Genomic DNA, 13619 nt, shown 5'->3' with positions numbered 1-13619 from the left:
ATATTTTCCTTTTCATCCAGATGGTAACACACATTGATCAAATGCTTTCTCTGTGCCCCAGGCACTTTGTAAAGCCCTTGATGTGAATTGATTTAACTTCCAAATCCTCCTGGCAGCCCTGGGAGAAAAGGGACCCTAGGAGATGGGTGCTAATAGGCTCCCATTATACAGATGGGGGAACTGAGCTCAGAGAGAGTTTCACTGTCTGAGATACGAGTCCAGGTGGCAGGCCTGGGTGTGAAACCAGACGGACAGGCTTCCAGCACCAGGCTGCTAACTCCCACCCGACTTTCTCTAAACAAACTCAGAGTTTGCCGGTGTCATCACACGTGTCTTGAAGCAGCATCGGATGTCTTCCCAGCCAGACAGTTCTTGCCTGTTTGTCTGCATCCATCCATCCGTTCAGTGGTCAAGCAAGCCTTCCCTGAGGGCCTGCGGCAGTGCTGGGCACTCTTGGTAGGGGTGGGGGGCAGGGATGAGAAGAGAAAACAGGACACCCCCCCCCCAGCATGGATTGCAGCAAAGATAAGCCTAAATGAGGTTGTGAGAATTCAGAGGGAACCTTATCTTGCTCAGGCCTTGGATATGGAGAAATGTTTTCTCTCCATCTTGCATGAGAAAAGATGGCATCCCAGAGAGAAGGTCTAGGGGTGAGGGGTCTGGGAGACACCTCAGCCGGTGCCTACCTAGGAGGTGCTCAGCCAACAGTGCTCTGTAGGTATTGGCTCTGCTTCTGTGGTTCACTCAATGGGTACTTACTGAGCACCTGCTGTGTGCCAGGCTCCCTTGGGCTCAGGATGCAAGGTAATGGGGGGGATAATCCTTGCTTCAGGGCGTACCTGTGGTTGAGGGGAGACAGGGTAGATGCTGGCCAACCAGTTGTTTTCATATGTAAATTAGCAGCACCAGTACCTGCTGCCCCTTCCCCCTCCCTCCAATGCCTGTCAACCCCCCCCCCCCCCCCCCCTCCCCGCACCTCCCCCCTTTGCCCAGACTTGAGAGTGGATTGCAAAGCAGAGAAGGTTGCTGCTTTCTGGAAGAGAGCAACCCCGCTTCATCCCAGCTGGTGCTGGAAGTGCGCAGAGCAGTCCCAGGGACTTTGCCCCTGGAAGGCCAGCCCTGGGGCCAGTCTGGGGTCCCATCCCTGACCTGCAGGGCCCGCTGCTCGCTCTGCCTAGGATACCTGTCCCTGGGAAAGCTGTCTCCCCTCAGCCTTCCAGGACTCAGGTCCGTGGCGTCCCCTCCAGGAGAACCCCTTCCCACTTCCCACCTCCCCTCCCTCACCCTGCTGATTTCCCGTCTTCATCACAGGCCTAGAGGGTCTGGGTTGCACCCTCAGCAGCAGACATGGGAGGCCGGCCGGCACCCCTCGGGCTGCCCCCGCAGGTTCCTGTGTTAGCTTCCCAGGCCCCATGACGCCGGCCTGAGTCTTTCTTCCCTGCCCCTCCCGTGACCCCCATGCTGCCGGGCTCTAGCGGCTGAGCAGACGGCTGAGCGGACCGCCTCCTTCCCCGAGAGAATCAAGGGAATCGAGGGACAGCACTGCCACCCCTTCCGATGAAGCTTCCTGCTTTGTCTCCCCTGGAGTGAATGGAACTTCGTCCGGCCGGAGGCAGCAGCGAGGGCTCCCTCACCACGCACGGTGCTGGGCACCGGAATGGGCCCCAGAATTTGAAGGGCCCCGTGCGAAAGGAAAGCGGGGGCCCTCTGTTCACAGAGGAGGAAGAGCGGCGATACTGAAGCATGAGCATAGAAAGCCGAGTGTGACACCCTTCGGAGCGTGGAGACCGGGGCGTCTAGGTGGGTGTTAGCCCGTGAAGCCCACTCTGCCTGCCACCCAGAAAGGACCGTGCCAAGTTCTGCCGAGGAGCTCACTGAGAAAGGGCGGGTGGTGGGGGCTTTCAGACAGCCTCAGCTGGCAGGTGGCCAGGGGGCTCGGGACCTGTTTTATCTGGAAGTTACTGGGGTCTCAGTAACAGGGCGGGAAGACGTGATAGGAATGGCTCTGACCCGCAAGCTCACATGGCTCTTCTCGCCTGGCTTCTGGGCTCGCCTCTCCAGCCACGTGGGCCCTCAAGCTGCCACCTTGTCCCAAAGGCCCCAGGGGGCCGCATGGCAGAACCACCGCTGCTCCAGAAAACCCTAGACCAGGTTTATCTTTACCAATCCTGGAGCTTTCCCCCATCCCCTTAGCCACACTGCCCCCACCAACACTTGTCTCCCCAGCTCAGCTCTTTCTCTTTCATCCCAAACTGCCCGTGGGGCCCCTGCATCTAGCCCGTTATCTGGGAACCCTGAGCTTGTGGGTTTGCCTCTTCAGGTCAGCGCCAGGAGGGGAAGGCGGCAAGGCTGAACCTGTACCCAAGGCCTCACGTGTGTTCTGGGGGAAGAGCTATTTTGCTCCCATTTTTACAGAAGAAGGAATGGGGCTCCTGAAGAACAGTGATTCACCTGAGGTCTCAGAGACATTCCCCTACGCAGTGCCCATGCCCAGTGTGCGCTGGGCTCCAAGGGGCTGGGCAGGGCCGCAGGATGAATGAGTGCTGGGAGGGAGATAGAGAGGCCGGCTGGGGAGGTGCCAGGCCCAGCCCCTCAGAGGTGGCCTGGAGGGATGCAAGGGGGGCTGGGGGCTCCTGCGACACTGCCTGCCAGGGGCTGATGGGGACGGGCATACCCAAGGGTGGGCTGGGGACAGGGTATGTAGGCTCCCGCTGAGGAGTGCTTGGAAATAAGCAGGGCCCACAAGGTGTGTGTGTGTGGTGGTGGTGGGGGGGAATCCAGCAGTCCACACAATTTCAGTCATTTCTACTAATTTTGCAGTCCCAGATGCTACGGGGACTTGGGTTCAAGGCGCTGCGGTTGCATAGGAGACTGACAAAAACTCGGCCTGCGCCCCTGCGCCTCTGCGCCTGCCCCTGGGGGGTTCCTCCGTTTCCAGTGGGACACAGGACGGTAAGGAAGGCACGAATAACTCAAAGAGTAATTCCAGCCGGTGAGGGAAGTTAAAGCAAATAAAACAAATGTGTGTATGGGTGAGGAGGGGAGGCGACCTTCTCTCTCCTGGTCTGGGAGGAGGGGGCACCCGAGTGGCACGTGGAGGTGGAGGGCTGGCCGGCGCAGGTGGAGGCGGGAGGGGTTAAGTGGAAGGGATAGAATTCCGGGCAGAACGAAAGGCAAGTGCAAAGACAAGCTAGCGGTAAGTTCTGGGAGGCGCGGAGGGGTCCGCGTGTTTGCAGTAAATGGAGCGGTAGTGGTGCAAAGGGAGGAGAGGGACTTGGGGTCACCTCCTCCGGGAAGCCTTCTCCGATTGCTGCCCTGCCTCCGCACTCCTTCAGCTTCTTTCCCTCGGCCAGAAACGAATCCCACGGGTACCACTCAGGCCTCCTCCCCGTCCCGACGATGAGTCCCGAGAGGGTCGGGCGGGCTCGGATTCCTCCCTCCGCATCCCCGCGGTGTTCAGCCCGGCGCTGGGCACCCTGTGGGCACTCGGTAAATATTTGTGGAGCGCACTAGGAGGAATGAATGAACCCATTGGGCGCAGCCGGGGGGAGGGCGGGGCCGAGGGCAGGTGGGAGGCCGCGGGCTCGGGAGGGGCCCCTGGAAGCCCGTCCTCCTCCTCCTCCTCCCAGGCCCCAGCGCGTACCAGCCTGGTGCTTCGGAGGCGGCCTGTCGTGCGATCAGGGGCGCGCGCGGCTGGGAGAGCGACTCGGGGCCCCTGCTTTCCGCGCGGGAGTTCGGAAGAGAGTGGGTCGTCGCCGCCCGAGGGCGAGAGCGCGAGCGGAGCGGGAGGAAGGAGCGCTCGCTAGCCTACCGCCTCGCTGCCTCCCCGGCGCTCGCTCTCCCGGCTCCTAGGTTTGCTGGCTGCTCCTCCCACCCGCGCCCGCCTCCTTGCTCGCTCACTCGCTCGCTCGCTCCAGCCGGTTTCTAAGCCCCGCGGTGCGCCCGGGCCACTGCCGGGCGAGGGGCCCCGGGGCTATCGCCGAGCAGGGGGCGGGGGTCCGGGCAGAGCGCAGCCGGCCGGGGAGGGGCCATGTCTGGCGCGGGCGCAGCGGGGCCCGTCTGCAGCAAGTGACCGAGCGGCGTGGACGGCCGCCTGCCCGCCTCCGCCACCTGGGGCGGCGCGGGGCCCGCTGCCGGGTGCCCGGAGCCCGGGTCGCGCGTAGAGCCGGCGCGATGCACGTGCGCTCGCTGCGCGCCGCGGCGCCCCACGGCTTCGTGGCGCTCTGGGCGCCCCTGTTCCTGCTGCGCTCCGCCTTGGCCGACTTCAGCCTGGACAACGAGGTGCACTCGAGCTTCATCCACCGGCGCCTCCGCAGCCAGGAGCGGCGGGAGATGCAGCGCGAGATCCTCTCTATCTTGGGCTTGCCCCATCGCCCGCGCCCCCACCTCCAGGGCAAGCACAACTCGGCGCCCATGTTCATGCTGGACCTGTACAATGCCATGGCGGTGGAGGAGGGCGGCGGGCCCGACGGCCAGGGCTTCTCCTACCCGTACAAGGCCGTCTTCAGTACCCAGGGCCCCCCTCTGGCCAGCCTGCAAGATAGCCACTTCCTCACCGACGCCGACATGGTCATGAGCTTCGTCAACCTCGGTGAGTGAGGGCAGGAGGGCGGGGAGCGCCTCGGTCAGGAGGCGCTTCGGGACCGGGAGGGGGCCGCTTCTTACATCCAGCCCGCCCATCTTTACACTCCGGGGCCGTTTGCAAAACCGCAGTGCCTGGCCAAGGGTGTCCTACTCCCAAGCCCCAGGGGACCCCAAGCTGAGCGCGCCCCAGGTAGGGCGAGCCGGGCTCGTTTGGCCTGTGGGAGTTCCACGGAGGAAAGGGCTGATCCGAAGCCCCCTCCGGGTTAAGTCGGCGGCCGCACCTCTGGGGCTGGAGGCGCCGGGCCGGCCGCGGCTCAGTTCAAAGCGCGGGGCTGGGTCATGTGAGCTGTGCCGGGCCCGCGCGGCCCCTGCTACCTGGATTGAAAGGGCCCTGCTGGGCGAAGCTGCCTTCCCGCCCTTTCGGGGCCCCTCTCAGCCCTGTCTGGACCTGGCTTCGCAGGCGTCGCGCCCCCTTCCCCGCCCGGGCCAGCCCTACCTGTCCCCTCGCGGTGCGCCCGCCTTAGCGTGCCGCGCGCCGTCAGTGTCTCCGGGCCCCTCTCCTTGCGACCGGGCGCCCTCCTGCCCCCACCCCCCAACCTCCGGCTCTCAGCTCTCCTGGCTGGGGCTGGGGAAGAAACGGTGCCATTGGGAGTTTTCTATTTTAAATATTTAATGATAGGTCCCAGGCGGGCAGAATCCATTTTCAGCGTTTATCACGTGTGGCGCGCAAACCACGGTTTTCGGCAATGGAGTGGCGCGGGATCCCGGAGCAGACTCTGCCGGGGGCGGATGGGGGGAACCTGGCTCACTCCCCGAGCCACAAGGGTCCCGGGGACCTGGGGCTGGCGCTACAGCGGGGGCGCGGTGGCTCCTCCTCCCTCCGCGCACGCACATTCACCACACTTGCTCTAACTAACCCCCGGCAGCGCGCTGTAGGACTGATGGTCAAATATTTGGTTTCCGAGATAACACGCCCCGATAGCGCTGTTTCCTGAGCCCATTTCATTCTACGTGTGTAACTTGCTGCGAAAATCCGAACGGAGTCGAGACAGCAAACTCACGCCCATGGGCGCCGCGTTAACAGCGCCAGGATATTGAAGCCCCCAGCTGGGGGGCTTAGGGCGTGGGTGGGGGCGCTGGTAAGCCAGGGATCAATCCCAAGGCTTCCAGCCCCAGATAAGGCCCGCTGGTGCCCGGGTCGCCATTGTCTGCCCTTAATAATAGCCAAGAATCAAATAGTGCAACGGGTTTCAGAGAGCAGGGGGTGGGAGGGTTAGATGCCAAAATAACTTCAAGAAAGTTTAAATTACACTAAGCAGCCAGCTAGAAGGAGGCAGCGCCGTGTGTCCCGATTTAGAACAATCTCTAAGATGTATGAGGTGGAAAAAAGCAAGGTGCAGATCCGGGAGGTTATGTATGTGCTTGCAGATGATCTGTTCCCACTGGAAGAAGGCACCGTGAACTGGAAATAGATTTGACTGGGGCTGGGGCTTGGGAGTGGGAGCTGGGGTCTGATTTCTGATTTTTCATGGTTTGCACTTTTGTCTGTGATTTTTTTTTTTCACAATGTGTATTTATGACCTATACCAGAAACTGAAGAAAAATTCCAAATCTGTATCTGTGTATCTATGTGTATGTGTGTGTGTAAATTAAAGCAGGGCTCTGTAGCTGTCCTGAAGCCCATGGTTTCCCCCCCCCCCCACCAGCCGCCCACCCCAGGCCCTTTCTCTGCTGAGGGATTTATGGTATCTTCTGTTCTTTTGGGTACCCGTGACTCCTAGTGAATGCAGTAGGTCCCAGTGGTGGCCTTCAGAGACAGGCTGGGGTCATTAAAAAGGCATTGGTAAGGCCTGGCTTCTGCTAACCCAGGGCAGAAAAGCACCCTGCTTCTATGGACCAGCAATGTGGTCAGGACTTCCTCCCCCTGCCAGCGCCCCACCCCCAGCCCAGAGCAGGAGAAGGAAGGTTGCTGACTGGGTACCTCTGGGAACCTTGGGGCAGCGCTGTTGGCTCCCCCTTGATGGTGGGAGCAAGCCGGGACTTGTTTGGGAAGGCCACAGCTGGGTGGTTCTCCTCCTTCGGCTGTGCACACACCTTTCAACCCGTTACCCCCGTTTCTTTCATCTTGAAAGGACAAAGACCAGCTTGTCTGAGCCTCTTAATCAGTTCGGCTGGCTTTGGGCTTTGTGGGACAGTCCTGACTTTCTCAGGTCTTGCTTTCTGGAACATCACTCCAAATTAGATGGCGCAGTGGCTTTTAACAGAGCGCGCTGACCTTGTTTTCTTTCCCTCGCCGTCCCTAAAACTCGAGGTAATTAGTTGGGGGAAGACCTGGCCTGCCGTTTGGCAAGACTCTGCCTGCAGATCCTTTAAGGGGGGGCCTTTCATTTCTGCTCAGCACAAGTGCGGGAGGAGTAAACTGCCTGTCCCCTCCATTCTGTCCAGGGCTGGGGAGTTTCTTCATAGGAGGGGCCTGGGGTGGGGGTGGCAGTGGGGGTGGAGGGGAGTGTGTAGGAGACCAAGGAAGACCAAGGAAGCGAAGTTTGCTGAGGAAGCACACTGTTTTTCCTTGGGTTGCAAATCATAATTGATCTGTAACATACAAAGTTTTCTAAAAGTGCATTTAGTCTCACACTTTATCCAATTATAAGAAAATGTCATTCGTCCCTATCAGATCATCACTTGGTAACCCTCGCAGGGGCCCTGGGGCGACTTAGTGGGGGGCTGCTGGCTCTCTCCACTGCCCCCCCTCCTCCCTCCATTGCACACCGATGCTGTCCTGCCATGCTTGGGGGACCTCTGACCAGATCCTGAAGGCTTTTGCAGACCTGGTGCGTTGATTCTTTCTTCTGTCTGCAGCCAAACTGGTTTTTGTTCCTCTAAGTCGTTCTCCTTGGAATTCAAGCTTTCTGCCAGGCTGAGTGGGATCTAAACTAGAGAGGGAGCTAGAGGAGGACAAAACCAGATGCCCCAGCTTCTGACAAAGACCAGCCTGTCCGATGAAGCCCTGTGTTGACGCTAGCTGAGTTACGGAGGGGGACCCACATCATCTGAGCCGGGGCCCCTTCGGTTCAATGGCGAGATTTGCAAACTGCTTTGGATTAACAAGCCCCCGACTCTTCTGTGTGGACTTAATTTTGGAATTCGAAACAGGCTACCCCCTCTGAAATTGTCCCCAGGCAATGTGAGTTCTGCAGACCGAATCCGCCAGAGCCCCCTACCACTTTTCCCCCCTCTGGAGAAAGCCAGCAGCTCTTTTTTGGAATCTTCAAAAAGCAGCCGGCTGGCATTCGGGGTGTGTTGACGCGTGTTCCTCTCTGGCCCAGGTTATGAAAGAACCAAATTTGTTTTAATCTTCGAAGTTCAATTAAAAAAAAAAAAAAGTTGGAAACCAGTCATTATCAGACTCCGTGTATAAAAGTGGCTTTTGTTAACGTAGCTGGGGAGCAGGGAGAAGGCTGTGTAGTTTTTGCTTTAGACTGTCTGGCTGTCCGTTTTGTTGACAAGTGTTTGGCATGAAGATCTCTCCTCTTGCCCCTTAAGAACAGGCCCTACCACTGTAGAGTATTAGAAAAAGATTCTGTTACAGTTTAAAAATTTCCTTCAGGGAGTGCTTCGTGAAAGGAGCACGGGGCCACAGGCATTTGCAGCTGTAACCTGGCTTGTGTTAAAATTTGGAAGGGGCTGTTCCACATTCCAGCACTTGGAGCAACGGCCCTCACTGGTAAGCAGCCAGAGGTTAATACAGATGTCACACAGGCTTCCCCTGCTTGCTTGCTTGCTGCAGAGTGCCTACGCTCCAGCGAAGAGAGCCCCAACAGCTGTGTTTTTAGCAACCCTTTCAAAATCACTTCTTTCAAACCTCATTTTCCTGGTTCTTAAATCAAAGATCTTCTCCACACACCCCCTCCCCCTGGACCCCGCCTTTTCCCAAGGATATATCTGACCCAGATTTGAACTTTGTTGATCTTCTTTGTACTTCCCTTCTGGAATCGAAGCAGGTTGAGGCCGAGCCCTGGATGCCAGCCTATGGGGCTATTTTTGGTTTTTATTCCAAGGGCTCTCATTCGGTTGTGGAGCGGTCTACCCGAGGTGTAAGGGAGGTGGCCCAGGTAAAGCTCGATTTCTGGGCAGTAAAGGGACAATTCTGTGAATGCCCAGAGAGAAACGAGCCGCGGTCCGGGCCCTTTCATCGCCTAGTAGGGCTATCAAACCTCGGCGAGATAAACACAGCTGGTGTCCCATCCCCTGACCGCCGGGATGCCTGCGATATGAGCGAATGTCACATGCCTGCTGCACTCAGAGGCGAGTGATGACTTCATTCCGGGGAGAGTCCCATCTAACTTGATTGATCACCGCTATCGCTTTAATATCTTTTTTTCCCTGTTGGGTAAGGTCATCTTTGGCCTCTTGCAAGAATCGGCGTGTCCTAACCCTTCCCCAGTCCCCACCCTCCGCGGCCTGCCCCTCCGTTTTGCGGGATGAACATGTAGCCTGGAGAGCCCGAAGGGCTGGCCGTGTTAATTTTTTGGCCATCACTCTTCAGACCTAGCTGGGGGCTGTCGACACAGTGTTTCTGGCAGGCTGCTGCGACGCTTCGCCGTCATGCGCGCTGGCAGTGTCTCCGGGGTTAGGGCACAGGCGGGGATGTGTGGGACCTGTCATGTCATTGTCAGAAGGAATGCGAGGATTAGCCTCTAAAACGGGGTGGTGGGAGAGCGCCGCAGCTGTGTACACTTATTATAAAAGACTTAAGTCCCACTGGTAAAATCAATATATTGAGTTGCACGACCCTCTGCTTTTAATTAGTTTGAATCAAATGCGCCGGTGCCATTTTGCCTCCTCTCGCCTTCATGGGGTGAGGAAATACCAATATTTACATAGAAACTGTTAATTTGTGGTGAAAATGATAACACATTTAGCTCCACACGCCGGAACTGCTCGGACTGGATGGATCCCAGAGCAGCGTGGCGTTGTGGGGTGACGTCCCGGGGGCGCGGGAGCAGGGGCGGGAGCTCCAGGAATGCGGGTCCCTGGGGCCCCGGGGGCCTCGCGCGTGCGCGCAGGTGGGCACATCCGTGGGCGAGGTGCCTTAGCGGGGCTGGGCTTCTAAGCAACGAGCCGATTCTTGCATTGCGAGCCAGAAACGTTGGGATTCATCCACATCTTCTCCAAGCTTCCCTCCGAAGCATTCTTACAAAATCGTTAGGCGGGCACTTGCCTTTTTGGTCGTTTCCAGTCCTCGCGCCCAGCATGCTGGGTCTTTTGTACCGGGCAGCTCAAGGCATAGTGCTTTATTCCAGAGCTTCAGATGTTTTCTTTCCAATTCCTGAAACAGTTTATAGAGGAAGGGGGGGGGGGGGTCTTTGCGCTGCAAACCATCCCGTGTCTGACGAGGGCCATTATGTGAACCGTTGTGAACCGTTTGGTATTAGCTATGTGTTCAGCTGCAGTTGAGATCCGCGTTTTGCAGGGACCGGCATTTGACAAAATACTATTTGACCAAAATGTGACTTGGTATTTCTTAATATGGAACAGATATTTTGCAGTTAACCTTCCCCAACGAGAGACCGTGCGAACCCAGCGTCCCAGTTGGGACCAGCAACGGTGCTGCCGCTGTGCATTCTGCCCCCCAACCCCCAGGGGAGTGTTTATGATTTGGGGGGATATGAGGGGCGCATGAAGTTTGACACTTGTGAGCAGCTCCGAGAAGCATGTGCGATGTGTCCTTTCAACATTTGTGGCAGAAGGCATTGTTGGGAGCTGCGCAAAGCCTTTGCTGATCCGTGTGGAGTGGATTGAATTAATGACAACTCGGAGAGCCCCAGTTTTAGGGTAATTGCTTTATTGTTTTGGAGCCAGGGTGCTTATAATCCGGTTCCTGTACAAACATGTTTAACGTGTGTTAATGCATTTCCAAACCAGAGCCTCTCAGCACAACCCTGCTTTCCATTAATTGATGTCGGTAGCATGGTACAGTATTTCAAAGGGCTGGCCAAGTATAAACTGTGTTTCCAATTTCCTTCCTTTCCTGTGTTTGGAATGCCAATGTTAATTTGTTCCCATGCAGGAGAGGGGGCTGCCAACTGCGGCTTTCTATAAAGGGCTTCACAGTGAAGGCTTCCAGCCCTCGCTGATGCTTGGGGCTGCCTGGCCAAGTTTCCTGACACTTTGCAGCTAATTCTGGGTGATATATGGAGTGGGGGGTTGGGGGCTTCACCGCCGTGTAACGGAAGTTCTCGGTGACAGCTGAGGGTGTGACTTGGCGAGGGAAAATGGACCAGCATCCACAGCGGTTCTCTTTTGACACAGCTTAAACCCATGTGTCTGTTTCCACTGTGGGTGCCTATTAGCTGTGTCACCTTGAACCAGTTTCTTAACATCTCTGAGTGGGTCTCCTCTTTTTATAAAGGTGGATAATAATTCCCTCCTTCGTGGAGCCTCATAAAGACAAAAAAATTGTATCATGTTTGCTCACACACAGTAGGAGCACAATAGACAGTGGCTCCTGTTTTATGGTGGTGACCGCATCACTAATTGCTTTGCTGTATCAGTCCAGATATTAGGGTTTTTTTTTAAAAAAGATTTTATTTACTAATTTGACAGAGAGAGAGAGATCACAAGTAGGAGGAGAGGCAGGAGGAGACAGAGGAGGAAGCAGGCTCCCCGCCGAGCAGAGAGCCCGATGAGGGGCTCGATCCCAGGACCTTGAGATCACAGCCCGATTCAAAACCCGGAGTCTGACTCAACCTACTGAGTCACCTGGGTGCCCCAAATATCAGTTTTTAAATACCTAACCATAAAGTATTGAGATGAAGCCACCCATGTTATTTTAAAGATGTCTAGAAAATGGCCCCCCAAAGGCATGTGTGTGTGTGTGTGTGTGTTTGCACACACACATTTCCTTCTTTCAGAGGTCCTTGAAGTTTGACTGAGAAGACTCAACTTATTTGAGGATAGAGTAATAGAGTATAAAGCGGACTCTTTCTCTTGCTTTTAGCATCTATGGCTATCTAAAAATTCTATTCCGAGGCGAGCTGAGACTCGGTGAGGGGTATCCAGGAACTCTCTGTACTATCCTTGCAACTTTTCTCTAAGTCAAAAATTATTCCAAAATAAAAAGTTTTAATTTTTAAAAAAGCACATGATTGAAGTATTTCTTCCCACCCCTTCTGGAAGATGGTCAAAGTACAAATTGTCTTTGCCTTCAAGGGAGTGACAAGCCCAAAGCATTCATTAACAGGACAGCACAGCCTTTGCCGCTCTTTATTGGAGCAGGTGCAAGACTGCCCCCCACTCCCCCAGCTGGGATGGGGCCACGACAAAGCCCTGTGTCCATGCCCTACGTTGAGAAGCCTCTGGAGACCCAGGCACGAAAGAGAATGTCTCCAGGGCCCCAAGACGAGGGGTGGGCTTAATCACTCAAGGCTTCCCGTAAATTCCCTTCAGCTCTTTCTGTACTGTTTGAAAAACCTGACTCGGTGAGTATTAGGTTTCCCTGCATCTTTGAGGTCACGTGTTGTTCTTTCACATCTTTATCTCCCCAGAGTAGCTTTCAAGTTCCAATCCTTTGTTGTCTGGCTTAATTAAATTTGGCCGTGAATAAAAACTTGCAGTGTTTCCAAAATTGAGGACTTGCATGTTTTTAAGCCTCCGAGTTCGGCCTGTACTGTCTTGTAAGGCCGGCCTCTCTCTTGCTTTCATGTAGTTGGAAAAAAGAAAAAAATGGTAAACACTTAGCATGACGGTCGGCTTTGACTGGTTCTATCGTGGTCCCAGTGCCCATCTGCCCGGGGATTTAACCTTGCCCACCGAGGCCAGCGAGGGACTGTGTGGTCTCACTGACTTGTGTTTGGCCTTTGATAAAGGACTCCTTTCTTGACTACTTTTTCAGACACTCTTGTTATCCCATTGTTGCCAAATACTCATGGCACAGTGCTCGGATGTGGGCTGCTCGTGTGCATGAGTGAGTTGAAGGTGTTCTAATGCAGCGTCTTCTAAATACTTTTTGATTTCATGTCCCCACCAGTAAATCTCTTGGTCCACACCCTAAATAGAAATAAATCCTACTGTTTTAGTACATATATATATATATTTTTTTTTACCTTAAAAAACAGACTAAAATATACATGTGAGGAGATAAAAACAATATAAGATTCTGACAATCGTTAATACACATTTCAACTAATTGATCATTACTAATTAGTATGACATGACGCTTTTAATGAACAAGACATGTTTCATTTTGTTGTCACAAATTCATTAATGTTATGCGATAGACTTTAATGTCTTTCAGAATCATGGTTCAGCCATGGGGGATCAGCGAGCTAAAGGTCTGGTCCTGCATTTTGATTATTTTCATCCTTCATGTGTCTATTTGGACTAAGTGAAGTCCTCACGTGGTTAACAGAAACCCCCACAATCTTGGCGGGGGAGGGGGTAAACCCACAGAGGTTGGTTCTCTCGTATGAAGTTATGGCTCCATCCCTGGTTGGTAGGGGCTCTGCACTTTGGTCAGGTGGGAGGTGCTCAGGTCCCCTGGCTGATGGGGATGACCCTGTCTCCAGTGTCACCAGTTACTGTGTCAGAGGGAAAGTCTCTGAATTGTGCCTGGGCTTTTAAAATTTCCACCTGGAGGGGAATGCCCCACTTGTGCTCCCATTTCATTGGTCAGAGGTAGTCACGGGGTCACACCGGAAGGAAGGTTGGCGGGGAAACTACAATGCTAAGCACCAGAAGGAGCCCGGGAGATGGCCCCAGGGCCCGCCGTCTCCAGGAAGAACATGGAACTTGTTGGCCTCAACAAGATCCTCTCTTTTCAGTTTCATTCACAGTTACGCAGCTCGGCTGCTCATTTCCACCTTCCCCGTTGGCCATCGGTCCTTGACATTTCCTTAATTGTGCTTGTAATATTTTCCCCATCTCCCAGCGGACCCCTCTAGCCTCCCTCAAATGCTCGCACCCCATTTTGGAGACCAATGTTTCTAGAAGTTTCTGCATCACTGAGGTGTTCACACGGTTCAACAAGGGTAACC

At 55.2% G+C, this 13619-nt stretch overlaps 1 protein-coding gene across 1 annotated transcript in view; it reads left to right on the top strand.

Annotated features, from left to right (window-relative positions):
* Nucleotides 1-3612: 3612 nt before the first annotated feature.
* LOC123389304 (bone morphogenetic protein 7-like) overlaps nt 3613-13619 on the top strand; it is a 32508-nt gene continuing 22501 nt past the window's right edge. Inside the window, exon 1 of the mRNA XM_045070638.1 lies at nt 3613-4591. Within this exon, the coding sequence (XP_044926573.1) occupies nt 4174-4591 (418 nt within the window). The 5' untranslated portion in view covers nt 3613-4173. The remainder of the gene's footprint in view (nt 4592-13619) is intronic.

This window comes from Mustela putorius, unplaced genomic scaffold (assembly GCF_011764305.1).
Source record: "Mustela putorius furo isolate JIRA1106 unplaced genomic scaffold, ASM1176430v1.1 tig00003972_pilon_pilon_pilon, whole genome shotgun sequence".
NCBI lineage: Eukaryota > Metazoa > Chordata > Mammalia > Carnivora > Mustelidae > Mustela > Mustela putorius.
Note: the sequence above shows the minus strand (reverse complement) of the source record. Positions and strands in the feature narration are given on the sequence as shown.